At 61.2% G+C, this 17,953-nt stretch overlaps 6 protein-coding genes across 6 annotated transcripts; 3 read left to right on the top strand and 3 right to left on the bottom strand.

Annotated features, from left to right (window-relative positions):
• Positions 1-563: 563 nt before the first annotated feature.
• PAN0_005d2693 (cysteinyl-tRNA synthetase) lies at positions 564-3,197 on the top strand (the record flags this gene model as incomplete). Its single annotated transcript, XM_014801933.1, has 1 exon — positions 564-3,197. The coding sequence occupies one exon, from the start codon at positions 564-566 to the stop codon at positions 3,195-3,197; it is 2,634 nt and encodes an 877-aa protein (XP_014657419.1).
• Positions 3,198-3,296: 99 nt separating this feature from the next.
• Positions 3,297-4,991, bottom strand: PAN0_005c2692 (thiamine biosynthetic bifunctional; the record flags this gene model as incomplete). The annotated part of the gene is made up of 1 exon (XM_014801932.1): positions 3,297-4,991. One exon carries the CDS (start codon positions 4,989-4,991, stop codon positions 3,297-3,299), a length of 1,695 nt encoding a protein of 564 aa, XP_014657418.1.
• Positions 4,992-5,220: 229 nt separating this feature from the next.
• PAN0_005d2691 (uncharacterized protein) lies at positions 5,221-8,953 on the top strand (the record flags this gene model as incomplete). Its single annotated transcript, XM_014801931.1, has 7 exons — positions 5,221-5,297; positions 5,370-5,478; positions 5,694-5,876; positions 6,073-6,169; positions 6,290-6,500; positions 6,561-6,622; positions 6,909-8,953. The coding sequence occupies 7 exons, from the start codon at positions 5,221-5,223 to the stop codon at positions 8,951-8,953; spliced, it is 2,784 nt and encodes a 927-aa protein (XP_014657417.1).
• A 565-nt stretch (positions 8,954-9,518) lies between these two features.
• On the bottom strand, positions 9,519-11,108 carry PAN0_005c2690 (MFS general substrate transporter; the record flags this gene model as incomplete). The annotated part of the gene is made up of 1 exon (XM_014801930.1): positions 9,519-11,108. One exon carries the CDS (start codon positions 11,106-11,108, stop codon positions 9,519-9,521), a length of 1,590 nt encoding a protein of 529 aa, XP_014657416.1.
• A 615-nt stretch (positions 11,109-11,723) lies between these two features.
• Positions 11,724-17,101, top strand: PAN0_005d2689 (n1221-domain-containing protein; the record flags this gene model as incomplete). The annotated part of the gene is made up of 3 exons (XM_014801929.1): positions 11,724-11,953; positions 12,008-12,191; positions 12,356-17,101. The coding sequence occupies 3 exons, from the start codon at positions 11,724-11,726 to the stop codon at positions 17,099-17,101; spliced, it is 5,160 nt and encodes a 1,719-aa protein (XP_014657415.1).
• A 161-nt stretch (positions 17,102-17,262) lies between these two features.
• Positions 17,263-17,869, bottom strand: PAN0_005c2688 (nuclear transport factor 2; the record flags this gene model as incomplete). Its single annotated transcript, XM_014801928.1, has 3 exons — positions 17,263-17,278; positions 17,366-17,631; positions 17,717-17,869. 3 exons carry the CDS (start codon positions 17,867-17,869, stop codon positions 17,263-17,265), a joined length of 435 nt encoding a protein of 144 aa, XP_014657414.1.
• Between the last annotated feature and the right edge of the window lie 84 nt (positions 17,870-17,953).

Here is a 17,953-nt window from a genome sequence, read left to right as displayed (position 1 = left end):
GTAGAGGCTGGATCAAGCCGACTCAGCACCCCGAGCAGAGCCCTTGGGGCTGCAAGCGACTGCGGGACCGCCGAGGTCGAGGGCGACCAGAGTGACGATGGGAAGGGAGAACTGCCGCAGCAAACCGAGTGGAAAAGAGACGGATGGGAGGCGAAGCTGGCAGAGTGCAAAGCCGAAGACGAGGACGGTGGGCGGCAAGACGATTGATTGGCTGGTCGGAGGAAGCGATGCTCGTCGCTGTCTGTCCAATCACATTCGGCACCAGCTCAATGCAAGCGTCACACCCCCGCTCGCACGGTCGGTGCGCATTCGAATCCCATCGAGATCGGGCTCGAAGCCACTTGGAAAATGCGTGATTCGAGATTTGGCGGAGTCCGCCGAGTTCCGAGTCAGAGCCTTCTTTTGCCAGCTGCGCAGAGCATGCCAGGCACGCCCGAAAAAAGGCGTGGAAGAAGCAACGTACACTCAACCCACACCCTGACACCAACACAAGAGCAACAGCGCCTTGCCTCATCTCTTCATCCTAAGAGCAGGTCGTGTCGCACTCCATACACCACCCTCGCATGTCGAGCCTCCTTCGCTCCGCCCTCTCATCCTCGCGTTCCTCTCTGCTTGCGTCCCTCGCTCCCACCACTCGTTCCGCACGTTCTGCACGTTCCGCACGTTCCGCACGTCCCCTGGCCCACCCACATCCACCAGGCATCGTTCGCGCGCTCAGCTGCGCTCGCCAATCCAACCTCGTCATGGCAGCAGCACAGCCCGAGTCGTCCACCTCGGCGGCAGCCAAGATCTCGCAGCCAGAATGGCAGGTCCCGCAGAAGCAGCTGCCCGAGCCCGAGCTCAAGATGTACAACTCGCTCACGCGCTCCAAGGTACCCTTCGTCCCCAAAAAGGGCCGCACCGTCACCTGGTACAACTGCGGGCCCACCGTCTACGACGCCAGCCACATGGGTCACGCACGTAACTATGTCACCCAGGACATCATCCGCCGCATCCTCCGCGACTACCTCGGCTACGACGTCCACTTTGTCATGAACATCACCGACATCGACGACAAGATCATCATCAAGGCTCGCCACTCTCATCTCGTCCGCCAATTCCGCGCACAGCACCCGCAGCTCACAAAGCCGCTCCTCCAGACCATCCAGGACGCCTGGTCCGCCTACTTTGCCAAGAACCTTGAACGCTTCGCCCCACCCGTGCCTCCACAAGAGCAGCAGGGTGGTCTCGTCGACCACGCCGAGAAGGCGAGAGCGGGCGAGGCTGGCTTTGAAGAGATCGCTCGCCTCCGTCAGGATGCCGCCTGGCTCAAGACGGCCTCCGAAAAGGAGCCCAAGTTCGGCATGTGGTTCTCGGCTCTCGACCGCTCGCGACAGGCGCAGGTCGCCGCCGCCATGTCGCTCGCTGCCAACGACTCATCGCCCGAGGCAGCCTCGAACCTTATCGACGCCTCGGAGGATGTGCTGGCCGCCTTCCTCGACAAGCAGTTCGGCAGCACCGTCACCGACCCCGCCGTCTTCCGCGACACCGCCGCCTACTGGGAGACGCAGTTCTTCAACGACATGAAGCGACTCCACGTCGAGCCGCCCACCACGCTCACCCGCGTCAGCGAGTACGTGCCCGAGATCGTCACGTTTGTGCAGCAGATCATCGACCGCGGCTATGCCTACGCCGAGGGCCTCGACGCCGACAAGAAGAACGTCTGGTTCGACACGCGCGCCTTCGACGGCGCAAAGAGCTCCGACGGCAGCTTCGACCACTCGTACGCAAAGCTCCAGCCGTGGTCCAAGGGCAACCGCGAGCTGCTCGAGGAGGGCGAGGGCTCGCTCTCCACCTCGACCACCGCCACTGCGGGCAAGCGCGCCGCATCCGACTTTGCGCTTTGGAAGTCGTCCAAGCCGGGCGAGCCGGCGTGGCCGTCGCCGTGGGGTCCGGGCCGTCCCGGATGGCACATCGAGTGCTCCGTCATGGGCTCCGCCGTGCTCGGCGAGACCATGGACATCCACTCGGGCGGCGTCGACCTCATGTTCCCGCACCACGACAACGAGATCGCACAGTCCGAGGCGCATCACGGCTGCAGGCAGTGGGTCAACTACTTCCTCCACACCGGCCACCTCCACATCGAGGGCCTCAAGATGTCCAAGTCGCTCAAGAACTTTATCTCGATCGACGAGGCGCTCGAGCGCTTCACCGCGCGCCAGCTGCGCATGTCCTTCCTCCTCCAGCCGTGGCACGGCCGCATGGACTTTAAGCAGTCCGCGCTTGGCGAGGTCAAGAATGCCGAGGCGGCGTTCAACAACTTCTTTGTCGGAATCAAGGCCAAGGTCGCCGAAGCCAAGGCGCTCGGTGATGGCTATTCGGACGGACAGCACCACTACGGCGACAAGGAGAAGGCGCTCATGCAAAGCCTCGAGGACGCGCAGCATGCCTTCCGCCTCGCCATGTGCGACTCGTTTGACACGCCCAAGGGCATGGAGGTGCTGCTGGACCTCGTGAGCAAGGCCAACGTCTACGAGAAGAGCCACGAGAAGCGCGCGGACGTCAACCTCGGCGTTCTCACCGCTGTCGCGCGCTACACGGGCGACATGCTCAAGATGCTCGGCCTGGGCGAGGGTGGTGCGCTCTCGGCGGCCAGCGAGCTCGGCTGGGGTGTTGCCGACGACTCGGCCGACGGCGCCCCGGCGGTCAACAAGGAGGAGCTGTTGCTGCCGTACCTGCGTGCGCTCAGCACGTTCCGCGACGCGGTGCGCAACCTCGCGCGCTCCGGCGCGCCCGCATCAGACTACCTCAAGCTCTCGGATGCACTGCGCGACAACGACCTCGTCGACCTCGGTGTTGCGCTCGAGGATACCGAGGACGGCAAGGCGCTCGTCAAGCTCGTTCCCGCCGCTCAGCTGCAGGCGGCCAAGCGCGAGAAGGAGGCTGCGGCGGCAGAGAAGGCGGCCAGAAAGGCCCAGGCTGCCGAACAAGCGCGTCTGAAGCGGCTCGAAAACCTGGAGAAGGGCAGGACGGCGCCCGAGCAGCTCTTCCGCACCGCCGAGTACAGCGAGTGGGACGAGCGAGGCATCCCCACCAAGGACAAGGAGGGCGCCGACCTCGCCAAGAAACGCCGCAAGAACCTCGAGAAGGACTGGGACAAGCAGACCAAGCTGCACAAGGACTTCCTCGACGCCCAAGCCAGTGGCGAGATCCAGTAGGCGCACGCGATTCACACTTACAAAGCTGGGCTCCGGGAATGCAAACATACACATTGAAGAAGACGAATCTACATTTTGTGTGATGTGCTGTGACCGCGATCAAGTCTGGGATACGATTTCGAGTTGGGCGTGGGCGCGGATGTCTTCTGGCGAGACCGCGGCGAGTTCGTCCTGGAGTGCGGCGATGAAAGTGCCTGGGCCCTTTACGTCGTCTCTCCTGGCTGCTTTTTCGCTGGCGATGGTCATACCCAGCAGACCCGTGAGTGCCCCCAGGAGCAAATCGACCTTTCCATGTGCGACCATTGTGTTGCCCAACGAGATCACCGGTTCTTCGTCCTTGGCCTTGTTGCAAGCTGCAGCCAGACCAGTAGCAACCGTGACGCCGAGTGCGCATCCGGAGCCCGTGATTGCACCCAGTAGCGGATGACCATTCGTGCTCGCAATGACCGTCTCACCATCGGTGAGATAGTCGGTTTTGCCCGATAGCAGCACCAGACACCTCTCCGTACGAGCCAGATGCCTAACCAGACCCACGGGATCCTTGAGTTGACCCGCACCCGAGTCGACGCCTCTCGACTGGACCTCATCCGACTTTCCGGCAATGCTCGCCAGTTCGGCCGCATTGCCCTTGAGCAGTGTCACCTGGGTGTGGTTCAGGATGCCGCGCACGACGTCTTTGCGGAACTGCGTGGCACCGCCACCAACGGGATCGAGAACCACGGGCTTGAGGTTTCGGTTCGCACACGTTCCAGCCACGTACATGCCCTCGCGCGAAGCCGGCGAGATCGTACCGATGTTGAGCACAAGCGCTCCAACGGCTCGGCTCAGATCCGCCGCCTCCGCAGCTTCGTGCGACATGATCGGAGATGCGGAGAACGCAAGTGCGAGGTTGGCGGACATGGTCGACGAGACGTGCGACGTGATGGTCTGGATCAGAGGAGGGCCGTGGGCGCCCTGGCGGTGCAAGCCGAGCAGATCGGCTGCGGCGTTCTTGTACCATTCCACATCGTGTGCCTTGGCATTCAACTCGGGAGGAAGCGCAAAGGCAGAAGACAGGCCCCATGTGTCGTAGATTGAGGCAGATGCATCAAGACCGACCTTGTACGCTCGCACGATGTGCGCGAGCTCCTCTGCCGCCTTGTCCGAGTCTTTCCTCGCCACGATGGCCGAGATGACCGCGATGCCGTCAGGCGCGTTCGTCTCGCTTGCTGCGCCAAAAAGCGTCCTCGCCGCCGTCTTCTGGTTAAGTCCGCCGATGAGCACGCAGGGCATTCTGCGTGGTCCCCTCGACAGCTCCGCGACGATCTTCTGCGCTCCGCTGATGCCAATCACCTTGTCCTCGGTGATACCTGCTTTGCTCTGGGTGCCGTAACATGGCCCCACGCCAGCATAGTCCGCGAAACCTTCCTGTCTTGCTTTTGTGGCCTGTTCGATCGTCTTGACCGAGATACCAAGCAATCGCTTGTCGCCGAGGATGCGACGCGCTTCCGAGACCGGGATGTCTTCCTGGCCAATGTGGAGTCCCACGCGCTCGGGCAGCGACAGACACACGGAGAGGTTGTCGTTGATGAGCATGGGTACTTTGTACTTGTCGCAGATGGCGAGCGACTTTTTCGCGATCTCGAGAAACTCGTTTGTCTCGGCATCCTTCTCGCGGATCTGCACCACAGTCACATGGCCGTGTGCAAGGCAGCGCTCGAGCGACTCATAGTAGTCGACGCCAGGTGGCAGGAGCTCCCGACCCGTCACCAGGTAGACCGAGTAGTCGACCTTGCTCTTGTTCAATTCCGACATGGTGCTGTGATGTTCCCTATCTCGAAAAGACGTGGAGTGGATGGCAGAAGAGAAGGATTGTGCTTCGTCTGGCGTATGGAAGATTCATGCGCGGATCGCCGACGCACGGACACAAAGTCGCCGTTCCGTAAGCCGTGGAGTGATTTTTTTCAATTCGAGATGTGAGGTTGTACTATGGAAACAGATCTGCGAAATTTTCTCCACGGATCGCGTCGCTCGCGTGTCCAAGATGGCGCCACCTGCAACCGAGCCTAACCTAGGAGCCATATCACCGCTCCACCAGCCGACTTCGATGCAGGCTACTGCGTGCGCTAGCCACTGCCACCATGCAAAAGCGTCACCCATGCTGTGACATGTCCCTTGCTGCTTGCCCCGTAGCCTCAGTCAGAGCACTTGCTGTTGCAGCCGTCGGCCCGGTGTAGGATGCAACACGTCGACTGCACCGCTCCGCACTCTCGCCCTTCCTGCCTCTTCGTCATGGCAGAAAGTGTACACTGCAGTGATGACCAGATGAATCTGAGCGTTCACGCACCATCTACATGCTTCTCACCGCCTCCTCTGCCCTGTCCTATTCTGATTTACCTGCCGATGGCGGCAGTGCCATGCGGATCGTCTTTCCTCGACGAGGCTCCCGGAACCAGCTCTCCGCTTCGATTTTAGCTCTCGTCACCTGCGGAGATGGTCTCACTCGTGCTTGTATAGGGTGCTCTGCAGCGTCCCGAGGTGCAGATCGCATGGGCTCGCATGAAGCATACGTCCATCCGACCGTCGCACCACTTTGGCCCACTGCCAAAATCGGAACCTCCCTCTCCACCCAGTGGCGCAGCGCGTGTAGCGAGCGATGAACCTGCGGACGTAGAGACTGACTGCACTGACATGAGCAACGTGATTCGCTCACTCAGGCAAGGTCTGCTCAGGCAAGATCCGCTCCGTGTGGCTGTCGAGACCTGATCAGGGACGGCGCTGAGATCCTTTATTGACGTTGACATTGTCCTCACCATCCTCTCGACCACCACCACCATTCTCTTCCACACTTTGTTCCGGTTCCTTTTCTCCTTCATTTTCTTTACCTTTGCTTTAGCTGGCCTTTGTCTTGCGATTTGGCGAAACTTTGCTCGTGTTCACCCAAGCCCCCAACGTTCGAGGACGATCATCGACCTGTGCACCTCGACGAACGAGTGAACAACGGAAAGCGTTTCGTCGACCACATCAATCAGTACGATTCGCTAGTCGAATCGTTTTCTCCACCACAGTCCAGCGCTTGAAGCCTGCACTGTTTCGCAACCTATCCAATACAGCAGCAAAGCCAGCAGAGCTTCTCCCGACTCGACCTGGTCTATCCATCTGTCTCACTGTTGCCCAGGAACTGGATTCTTGGCTTCACCTACGACTCGATCTAGCCGACGTCACTTTCCCCATCCGCCCCCTCGCCCTTGGTCTCTGGAAGACCACCTCTCCTCATCTCCGCTTGAAGCTCGCCATCCGCACCGATTTTGGCATTTTTCAGCGGTAATTCGGGCCTTTTTTCTATTTTCCGCATTTTTCACCCCGACTTGCGCTGTCCGACAGGCCGTCGAAGTCGCGCGTTCCAACCCTTGTCTCGGATCCAACTCGGCTGCCCTCTCCAGTTCGTAAGTACCGCACCGCACCGCAGCCCCGCACCTCTTTTCATGAGCCGAACTCCAGTCCCAGTCAGAGCTCGTCCGATCGCCACATTTGCTTCCCATACGTAGCCAGAGGCTCGGGTCGCACGAAGATGCGGATGTTCGTCGCCGAGACCCTGCGCTCGGCTGATCAAAAGCTTGATGACTGAGACGATGGATCGCCAAGGATTTTGCGCTCGTCGTGACACAGCAAAGACTGACTCTTGAACTTGCCTTCTCTGGATGCATCCTTCTGTTCTACCGTCATACGCAGTCTCAAGCGAGGACATATCGAGTGTAACCATGACTAGGGACTCGAAACCAGCTCTGCGCCAGAGTGGTCGGCGCAGAGCCGCGGGCGTCGTGGCCATGCTCGCGGTCGCTACGGCCGTCACCACCGCCACGTTTGCCGATGCCACTACGCTCCCCAGCAACTTGTGGGGGAAACGTCAAGATCCTTCCATGCTGAGCCAGGTGGAGGCTCAGGTGCTCAAGCTCATCAGCGCCGACGGATCGTTTGCCACGATGACGGGAGCGAATGCCAATGCCATCCAGTCGGCAGTGGGCATGAGCGGCGACGTCACGCCTGCCGTCGTCTCGGCGCTCAGCTCGGCAACAGCAGCCAGTGCTGCTGCCACTGATGCGGCGTCGACAGCTCAGACTCCGTCTGCTATCGTACAGGCTGTGGAGGCCACAGCAGCTCCCACGGACAAGGTGGCGAGCGACACGCTGAGCTCGGCGCAGGAGTCGCAGCTCGAGGGCGAGGTCGGCGCAGTCGCTGGAGACTCGACTGCTGATGGCGGTGTCCAGAGCTGGACGTACGACCCCGGCGCGTTTGGCTGTCTGGGAAGCGACGCTTCAGGCGATGCGGCTGCCACGCTGTGCAGTGTCAACGCTCCCGCCCCGACCGCGACGGGCGCTCGATCCGAGCAGGCCCTAGACAGCGTTGGAGACAGCGCCTTTGCGCCTGTCAATGCTGCTCCTACCCCAATGCGCAGGAACGCTGTTCGTGCCGCTCCGACCCCCGAGCCACGCCTGGACAGCGACCTCTCGCGCCGCCAATATCCGATCGACCCGGCGGGCCCGGCGTACACTTCGCTGCTGGTGTCATCGAACCTGTTCCCGCTCTTCACCTCGTACGTCACGCTCGAGCCGCCCTCGACGACGCGCGTCAACTTTGGGCCGACGTCGAACCTCAACGTGTCGTCGATCCCGCGCCGCGGCAGTTCGGACTCGGGCAACGGCGAGGCGCCGGGCAACATCAACAATCCCAACTCGCCCGACCTGGGCTGGCTTGACGTGCAGATCGGCGGCGTGCCGTACAAGAACGGCGACCTCATCGCGAGCATCGTGTGGATCCTGGCGACCATCGCGCTCATCCCGCTGCTGCTCATTCGACTGCTGCGCAGGTCCAGTCTGATCTCGATGGTGCTCATTACGATCATCGTGTTCATGGTGCTCATGCTCATCGGATTCGGCGTTCGCGCCAAGCTGGCCAACAACACACCGACGACGTCGATGATGAACGTGGAGGGCATCATTTTGGCCGTTCTGTTGCCATTGCTCATCGAACCGCTGCTGCATCTGCTCGGTCTGTACTCGAAGCAGGGTGGAAGGCCGTCCGGTGTACCCACGGCGAGTCTGGTGCTGAGGATCCTCAACTTTATCGTCTTCCTGCTCTTCCTTGTTGCAGCAGCGTATTATGCCAGCTGGTTGGACAAGTGGGAGAATGCACTCAAGATGACGCAGACCGCACAGGATCTGCCGGACATCATCCCGCCCAAGGTGACGCGCATTGCGCCTGTTGTGGGTGCGATCATCGAGATCATCGTGATTCTGGGCGCTGCACTGCTGATTCCCGTCGCAAGGGGTGATGCAGGAAGCATGCGTCCTGGTGGATTCATCTTTATCCTGCTCATCCTGTTGTTTGTGGCGACCGTGTATAGGCTGCTGCAGGCGCTGCATGCCACCACGCGCATCTCGGCAGAGCAGGGCGGCTCGTTGGACGCCAACGATCTGCTGCCTTTCTTCCAGGGCGGCTCCTCCAACACCACCACCGACAACCAGCGTGTCGCTAACGGCCTCTCCCTTGCACCGCAGGGCATGTACGGTCCCAACTCCGAGGGCATCGACTGGGAACAGCTCCAGCTCACCATGGCCAGCAGAGGCACCCCGCAGACCCCGCTCATCTTTAATTTGGTCTACGTGCTGCCCATGTGGTTGATGGTGTTCCTCCTCTTCTTCACTCACGCCCCTGCCGCCAAGAAGACCGAAGAGGCTGCCGGCGGTGAAGGAAACGTCGCTGTCGCCAAGGCTTAGGATTCCCTCATCCAATCATTCTTGTATTTAGCTAGCTCATTCATCCCCCCCTTAATCAATTATTCACGAAAGGTCCTCATGGCCCCTCTATTGCCTCTGGCAGCTTGTTCGCCGTCTCCGACACCTTCTCAGCGCACTCTCTCACCTTTGTGGGCCTCCCGTGTCGCCTCACCTCAACTTTACTCCGGTTTCGTTCTTGCACGCTGCCAGTCTCGCAGCGAGAGAGACAACGGCCTATCCCGCCGGCCGGGGCTCTGGACATGCCAACGACTCGGCCACCTGGCTTCACGCTCTCCGACTCCGACACCGACTCCGCCAGTGATACAGATGACAACGAAGACGCCGACCCTGGCTTCACTGTGGTCGCGGCATACCGGTTACGCTGACAGCGCCCGCTGGCGCATTCTCGACGGAGTGCTTGCACACGAAGAAAGGTTCGACGACGATGCCAAAAAAATGAAGCTCTAGTTGCTAATATTACAGAGAGGCATGTATGCAGATGTATGGATGATGCGTAGACGGGATGAGCATGCGATGGTTTGAAGTCAGCGTTTGGGGACACGCGCTACGTGAGCGTGAACTGGCTGCGTGCGCGGATCTGTTTTCCGTACTTGTAAAAGACGAACGGCACTGGGATCATGAGCACATTGAGACCGGCGAGGAACGCGGATGCGCCCTGGATGGTCATGCCGACGTACATCTGCTTTGCAAACAGCGGGAATGCGGCGGCAAAGGAGCTGCGCGAGAACGAGTTGGCCGCCATGGCGGATGCTGCCACGGGCCTGTACGCATGTGTCGTGTAGGTGAACACGGCGGTGAAGATGTAGCTGATGCCGACGCCAAAGACCACGGTTCCGAGAATCGGCACGATCCAGTGGATCGACGGGTAGGTGGTGAATGCGAACCAGAACATGCCGATCGGCAGAAGGATCGCTCCGACCATAGCAACTGGCAGGCGGAACTCGGGTTCAGCAACACCATTTCCTTTGGTTTCGACGAGACGCGTGTAGTGACGTGCCCACAACGGCATCGTCGCAACGGCAATCATCATGCCAATGCCGATACCGAGGAACGACAGACCAATCTCCTGTAGGTTGAACCCGTGCTTCTCGAACACGATGGGAAAAGCCACGAAGAATAGGTAAAGGATGCCTAGCAAGAGCGCCGACCACAGACACAGCAGCGTCAGCATGGCCTCGCGCGCCAGCAGCTGGAACGGCCTTGTGGACGAAGTCAAGATGGTCCTCGGGAGCGACTTTTGCGCGACTACACGTTCGTGCTCGGCGTACAGCTCGGTATTGCCCGTCTCCTTGCGCAGCTTCTTTGCCCTCGTGGCGAGCAATGCCGGAGCATACGACTCGGGTCCAAACAGCACAAGGATGACGAGCATCACCGTCGACCAGATGTTGATCGTCCAGAACGTCCAGCGCCAGTTCGTATTTTGGTTGATGAATCCACTGAGCAGCGGACCAAACACGGGTCCGAGGAAGGGTCCGTTGGTGTAGATGGCCATGGGCACAAAGATGTCGCTGGCAGCAAAGATGTCCGACACACTGCCGCCAGCAACACTGAGGAAGGCGGATCCGCAGAAGCCGGTGAGGAAGCGGAAGATGAGGAAGACGGCGAGATTGTTGGCAAAAGACACAGGCAAGCCGAGCAAGGTGAAGGCGGTGTAGGAGACGAGGTAGACAGGACGTCTGCCATAGAACTCGGAGAGCGGGCCTAACAACATTGGGCCGATACCTAGCCCAATCACAAAGAGGCTGAGGCCGAGAATGGCGACCTCGCGCGAGACGTGGAACTCGTCCTGGATGCCCTGGTAGGCATTGCTGATGATGGACGATGTGTTGGTGACGCAAAAGGCGCACGAAGTGACGACGCAGAGCAGCATGATCTTTCGTGCGCGCGACCAGTTGAGCGGGTTCTCCGCATCGTTGTCGGCCCAGGTGACGAGGTTGGGATCCGCGTCCGATTTTGCTGCCGCCTCCTTGGACGGGCCGGGCTTGGATTGCGGTGCCTCGCCCTTTTCGAGATCCGTGGCGGTGGGCGACTTGTTGTTCGCCTCGTTCGTAGTCGAGGCGGCACGAGAGCTCGTGCTTGCCCTGGCGGTGTCTGACATGCTGGTGCGTGGCGTTGGCAACGCTGATGTCTCCATGGCGGTGATGTTGGAGCAGCGATCGGGATTTCGCTTGCACCGAAAAGATGAGCACGGAGAAGGTCGGCTTATAAGCGTGATGGTGTCGAGACAACCACGAACTGCAGCTGGGCTAGCCGACAAAGAGCGTACAGGTGCAAGGGTGGAGAGAGCCTTGGGTGGAGCAGGGCCACTTTTGTGCGAGGAGCTGCCGGGTGATTTAACGGGGATTGGCGGTCAATTGACGCGCGCGGTCTGATGACGGCAGCGAAATTCCACGAAAAAATGCTGGAAATTCCTCTCTCTGGCTATGCAAAAGCAGCGCAAAAGCCGATTTCCGGCGGGTCGTGCTGAGGCCGATGCCGAAAGTGATGCAGACTCGTGCCGAAGTGACGATGTGCAAGCGAGCCGAAGTGTTGGTGGTGTGAATGTGCGGAGATAGGGCGGAGGCAGGTATGACATGGTAAGGAACGGCCCTTATATCCATACGGAACGTGCAAATCCTTGACACATGTCCGGGGTCTTGCGGCAGGTTAGAGCGGGAGTTCGGAGCGCCATGGCTTTGGTGAGTTCTTCTAACGACATCGGACCCTCGTGCGGCACGGTCGATCAAGCGTCAAACCCGACCCGAGTCAGATGGACTTTCCTCACTGGCCATTGTCGTTCTCGACGGCAAGTTTCTCGGAGGTGGCCGAGGCAGCGTGGAGGAGGTGGGATGCCATAGGCCAGCTTCACTTCAAGCTCCGTGACAGCCTGCAAAATTTGGTTCCTAGCATGCCGAGCATCCGACGAAGCGTGACATCTCCCGATTTTAATGAGATCTTCCGAGATCATCGGCGGAACGCGCTCGGTCGCAGCGTGTTCCGGTGGGAGGGTCTGAGTGTGATCTCTGAGGGTGCGTGCACGTCTGCTGTCTGCAGCTGCACCTTCGACGACAATCACATCGGCCTTGCAGATGAATCTCGTCGACGTGCCCAACATCCGCTGCTGACCCACCGCCGACGGCCTTCCCCACTCGCCATCACGAGCACGCCGCTGCTCACCACCACGCGCACCGCGGCGGATCCAGCAGCTGCCTCGTCACACTGCTTCTGCCTCCATCTTGTCGGTTCGGCACGCCCATCATTGTTGTCGGCTGATCCGATCTGATCCGTCGCCAGGACAGCGCAGGCCGTGCGGCACTGCCGATCGATCTTGGCTTGTTGTGCATCTCTCGGTGCTTCACCGACGCCTTCTGACCCACTTGGTGCTCCTGCCACCGCCACAAGCCAACCGTCTCTCTGGTGCGCCGCCTCGACCAAGCGCCAGAGCCCTCGATCCTCATCATTCATCCTCCATCCAACCCGCTCAACATCCCCACCCGCCGTCGCAGGACTCAGAGCGCCAACCTGCAAGACGCGCTCAACTGTCGCATCAACCTCTCCTCCTTCACTCCCTCCAACACCGCTCCCGCACATCCCACGGCCACCACCCACTCCGCCTCGGGCTCGGCATCGCGTGGCGCCGACGCAGCCGCCAGCTCCAGCTTTCCTCCGCCACCCTCCTCCTCCTCCGCCGCCAACGCTCCCCTCGCTACATCCAGCTCCTTGATCGAAAACCTCGTCAACACCGGTCAGAATCCGGCACTCCGCAAGGTCCTCTTCCAGCTCGGATCGGCGCAGAACTCGGACCTATCCGCGGTCACCAACTCCCTCTCGTCGTCTGCACCGGCGTCGTCCACGCCTCTGTCCGAGCTAGCTGCAGCAGGCGCTGACCCTTCGCGAGCCGACCCGTCGTTGCAGGCTTCCGAGGGCAGCGCATCTACTGCTACTCACGGCTCATCCTTGCCGCCAACCAGCAGCAACAGCGCCGCCAGCGACTCCCTTTCGCAACCTACGCCGCAGCGACAACCCTGGCAACGTCCGCCGTCCTTTGAGGGAGGCACTTCTTTCCGCCAACATCTCGAGCGGAGCCAGGTCCAGCTCCAACAACCGCCCACCATGTCTGCTCCCACCTCACAACCCCAGCCTCAGGCCGGCATGGCCCCGCAATCCCAGAACCAAGGCGGGCCTCTCGACTCGGTCACGCTCGGTCAGCTTCGCAACCTCATCGTCACAGACAAGCCAAAGTCGAGGCAGTACGACTTTCCCATCGATGCCGATGCCGACAACATGCAGAACGAGATCGACGAATTCTACTCGTACGTCGAGGTGCCGCAAACCGCAGAGAACAGGACCGCATGGGAAGAGTGGTGCACCATGCCCACCCACTTGCGCCACGCTGGCTACTCTTCCACCGGCTCCGAGCTCGGTACCGCAGAACCGTCCTCTTCGCTTGGCCTCGGTCTCGACCTCAACCACGCCGGTGTGGCCCCCCACAGCGCTGAAGCCCAGTCCGCAGGCATGCCCAGGAGAGCAAGCCTGGTCGAGCCGGCCCTTGGAGAGTGGACTACGCTTGGCAGCTCCACGCGCAGACGCATCCTCCAGTCGCTCCTTTCCACTCTCGAAGTGCGCGACCCTGAAGCCCGTTTCCGCGCCTCTCGTGCGCTGCTCTACCTGCTCCAAGGCGCCTTCGCAGACACAGCTGGCCCAGAACATCAATTGCACTGGCTCCTCGAAAACGCTCGCATGGTCCGATCGCTCGGTGGTCTGGGCGAAATTTACTCGGCCATCAAACTCGCCAGCTGGAAGCACGACTACCTCAGCTCCCTTCCGGACCACATTCCCTCTCACGAGCCTGCTCATTCCGGTCAGCAAGGCCCCGCCAACGCGCCACTGCTCACCCCAGAGGCAAAGCTCGAGTATCTCGACGAGATCAACCTCGAACTCGCGCTCCACTTCGCCCAGCTCTACTCGCTCCTCGAGAGTTCTCGAGGCGAGGAGGAATGGGGCGACGAGCTCATGAGTCTCGATCCTCCGCTTCCCATTTTCCTCTTCGGCCTCGTGGCATCGTTGCGCGAGAAGAGCGCCAAGGGCTATCCGGTAAAGAAGCTCTTACTGCTGCTGTGGAAGTCGCTCCTCTCGTGCTTCGGAGGGGTCAAGGACGTCGAGCGCTGCAAGCTCCTCGCCCGCGAGATCGAGGGTCTCGGCCCCATCGACAAGTCCACCAAGCGCAACGTCCTCAAATCGGATCCACTCCACTTTCAGGATTTCCAGCACGAGATCTCGGTCAAGTACCCGACATTTGAGCCGCCAAAACGCCAGGATCACGATCTGCCCCTCGACAAGCTCGCCAGCGCCATCCATCCCATCCCGCCCCGCAAGCCGTTTAGCAACCATCTCGATGGCTCGGATCGCTACTCTGGCGGACCTCAACAAGGACCTAATGGCATGCTCCCTGGCACGCCCGCGCCATCTCCTCCTCCGTCCCCCAAGCCCAACAAGGCCAAGTACCAGACGGACCAGACACGGCCATTCATCTTCCCCTACAGCCGTCAGGTGCACGGCCAGGGTCGTCTCGTCCCGCGCAGCATCGACGAAGCTTCCAAGCTCTACACGGAGCACATGCACGTCAGCCTGGAACTGTGGCAGACTTGGAGAGTGCGCGAACAGTGCATCCAAGAAGAGAGCGGCGTCGGCAGCGCCGCCGACGGCACTCGCATCGGGCTTGGCGTCAAGTCAGCCGCATCGAAAGCCTACGTCCGCACCGACGCAGCCTCGTCCTCGCAAGGCAGTCGCAGCCCAGTCAGCTCCGAAGCCTTTCCGCCCCGCGGTGTCTCGGAGCGCACCTTCAAGGTCAAGGGCGAAGCCACCTATGAGCATCTCGTCGAGATCGAAGAAGACATCGAGGCGGAACTGCGCGACGTCGAAGGAGACCACATGCTCGCGGCACTCGACAATCCGCGTCATACAGAGCTGATCGATCAGCTGGCACAGAAGAGGGCTGACGTGCGTCGACTCCAGCGCGTCGACCAGCTCTATCGCGCCGTCCTGCCGCAGCTTCAGTCGTCGGTCATCGTGCTGCTCAAGCTCTTGCTCGCCACGGTCACCTCGATCAACACCAACTCGGCACACGCTGCAGCGATCGCCGAGGGCGCTCCGATCGACGAAGCACCGCCTCCGACCCTCGAGGATGTCGACGTGGCGCGCCATCGCGAGATCCTGACCAAAGCCGTCTCGGCCATCCTCTTGCTCTGCCTCAAGTGGTTCAAGGCGAGCCACGTGATGAAGTTCAACTACCTCTCGCAAGTGCTCGTCGACAGCAACGTGCTGCTGCTCATCCTCAAAATCTTTGGGCTTCAGGAGATCGCGCACGGCGTCAAGACAAAGAACGAAGCGGACAACTTCCGCTTCTTCAACTACTGCTATCTCAACGGTGGTCGCGAGGCCCGCGGCCCTCGGGCTGAGGACTCGCTCATGTCGCGACACAACATCATCGGGCCCGTCGCCATCAATCCGGGCACCACGTCGCCGCCGCCGGGCAAGGCGACGCTCATGCCCGACGGCACCGAGGTCGAGATGGTGAGCGACTACTCGTGGCGCAACTTTTTCTCGTCGATCAACTTTACCCGCATTCTGCAGAAGCTCACCAAGCGCAAGGTGCACCGCATCCTGCTGCTTGTGCAGTACAAGAGCTCGGCGATCCTCAAGCGCTCGCTCAAGGTGCCTCATCCGGGACTGGAACTCTACGTGCTCAAGGTGATCAAGAGCCAGATCCCGTTCTGCGGGCGCAAGTGGCGCCAGAGCAACATGCGCGTCATCACGAGCATCTATCTCAACTGCCGCCCCGATCTGCGCGACGAGTGGCTGAGTGGCTCGGATGTCGAGGCGGACGTCGAGGACTCGCTGCCGCAGGAACAGGCGCTGCGCTCGCTCGTCAAGTTCTACAACCATACGCGCTTCGGTCCGCCGCCCGGCGCCGCGATCGGCCACGGCGAAGGCCACGGCCATCGACGCTCGATCAGCACGAGCGCCGAGCGACACCAGCAGGAGATGCAGAACGGCCAGCAGCAGGGCCATGCGCAGCCGCACATGCAGTCGCAGTTCCACGCGCAGCAGCCGCAGCACCAGCAGGGCGGTCAGCAGCACGGCGCGCAATCCGACGGCGGACCGCACTCGCAGGAGGCTCAGCAGGCGCAGCGTGGTGGCATGTCGAACGGCGACGGCGCCAACGAGCACGGCGCGCCGCCTGCGACGCTGTCGCCTACACGCACGGCCAACGGGCCGTCGTTCTTTGAGAGCGACGTGCTGCCGCCGCTGCGGCGCTCGCACCAGGCGTCGGCGCCCGGCGGCTACATCCCGGACGACGTTGTCGAGGGCTATCTGGACACGTACGAGGATGTGCTGGGCGAGGTGTTTGGCGAGAACGTCTTCTACCCCTCGGACGGCGGTGGCGAAGGCGGGGCGGCGGAAGACGACGGGTCGGGCGGCGAGGCGGGTGCGAGTGGTTCGGGCTGGAGCTCGGGCAAGTGGGGACTGACGCAGCAGGGGTCGTCGACGGCGTGGGCGCGGCTGGGCGAGATCCTGGGCGAGACGGGCATCACGGATGCGGACACGGCGAGCCTCGACTCTGCGCACTCCGGGGCCGGCAGCGTGGCTGGGTCGCTGACCGACGACGAGGGCGAGCGCGACGAGAACCGCAACGACTGGGAGCACATGTCGCCCAAGGAGATGCGCTTCCTCAGCTCGGGCGTGCTCTCGCCGCCGTCGCCGTCGCCGATCCCGCTGCACGGGGGCAAGCAGCCGTCGCCGCTGCAGTCGCCGCGCATGAGTGCGGCGGAGCTGGGCACGTCGGCGCTCGACACGTCGCCCGGCTCGCCCGTGCGGCCGTTTACGATCTCGGGCGTGAGCTCGGGCGGCGGCTCGGGGTCGCGGCCGGGATCGCGGCGCAACAGCCGCTCCAACTCGGACAGCAGCCCGCTGCGGCCCGTGCTGACCGACTGGGCGGACGACGAGCAGCTCGACCAGATCGACCGGCTCGCGCAGGCCGAGGCGCGCGGCGAGGACGAGCAGGACCTCGACACCGCACAGCCGCTGCCCCTGCACAGCCGCAAGGCGGGCGGCATCGACGAGGTGGAGCACATCTTTGGCACCTGATCTCTCTCGCTGCGTTTTGTCGTGTTGGAAATGCGAATTGTGCGTCCAAAGCTGTGTTTGGAAATGTTGGGAGTGATGCAGACGGGTTGCGGGTGGATTAAAGAGGTTGAGATTGCGTTGTGAGCGTAGGAGCTGCGCATCTAGACTATCGAGGTGGCGAATCAACCGTAGTTGAGGCTGCAATTCAGAAGCGGAACGAAGACATTAGCAGCTGTGGTCGAGGGGGTTGATGGGTTGGTGTTTGGGGTGGGGGATTGTGCATACCGGAAGATATCGTTGAAGACGTAGAACGAGCCGTTTTCGGGGTTGAGGGTGAAGGTCTGGGAGAACTTGAGGGGGTTTGCGCCGTCGTCTACGACGAGCATGCCGGTCACGAGCACGACGAGCGAGTTACCGTCGCCGGTGGGTTGAGCATCGCGGGTCTCGACCTTGTGCTGGACCTTCTCGAATGGCAGGCCCGTGAGTTTTTCAACAATAGCCTGGGCACCCTGGACTTGCGAGCCCTCGAAAGTCAGCATCGAGTTGGCCCTCTACCCAACACCCAAGACCATAATAAAAGTTCAGCTGTGTGATCAACCCTAGAAGAAATCACGGCGTGGGGAAGGGGGAACGTACGTAGAGGTTAACGAGCTGGTTTCGATCAGCATCGAAAGTCGAGTAGTAGAAATCGGTGAACTGCTGTGCAATCTGCTCCATTTTGACGACAAAGACGGGCGGTGGATGATGGTCGATTGTTCGAAAGATCAATCCGCAGGTGGTGTTGCGCATCTTTGACCTTTGCCCCCCCAATCCCGCTCCAACACATGGCAAAGCTCACCAAAAAAAGCTAACACCGCGCAAAAATTGGTGAAT

This window comes from Moesziomyces antarcticus (genome assembly GCF_000747765.1).
Source record: "Moesziomyces antarcticus DNA, scaffold: scaffold_v10005, strain JCM 10317, whole genome shotgun sequence".
Taxonomy (NCBI): Eukaryota; Fungi; Basidiomycota; class Ustilaginomycetes; order Ustilaginales; family Ustilaginaceae; genus Moesziomyces; species Moesziomyces antarcticus.
This window is presented reverse-complemented; position numbering and strand designations above follow the sequence as displayed.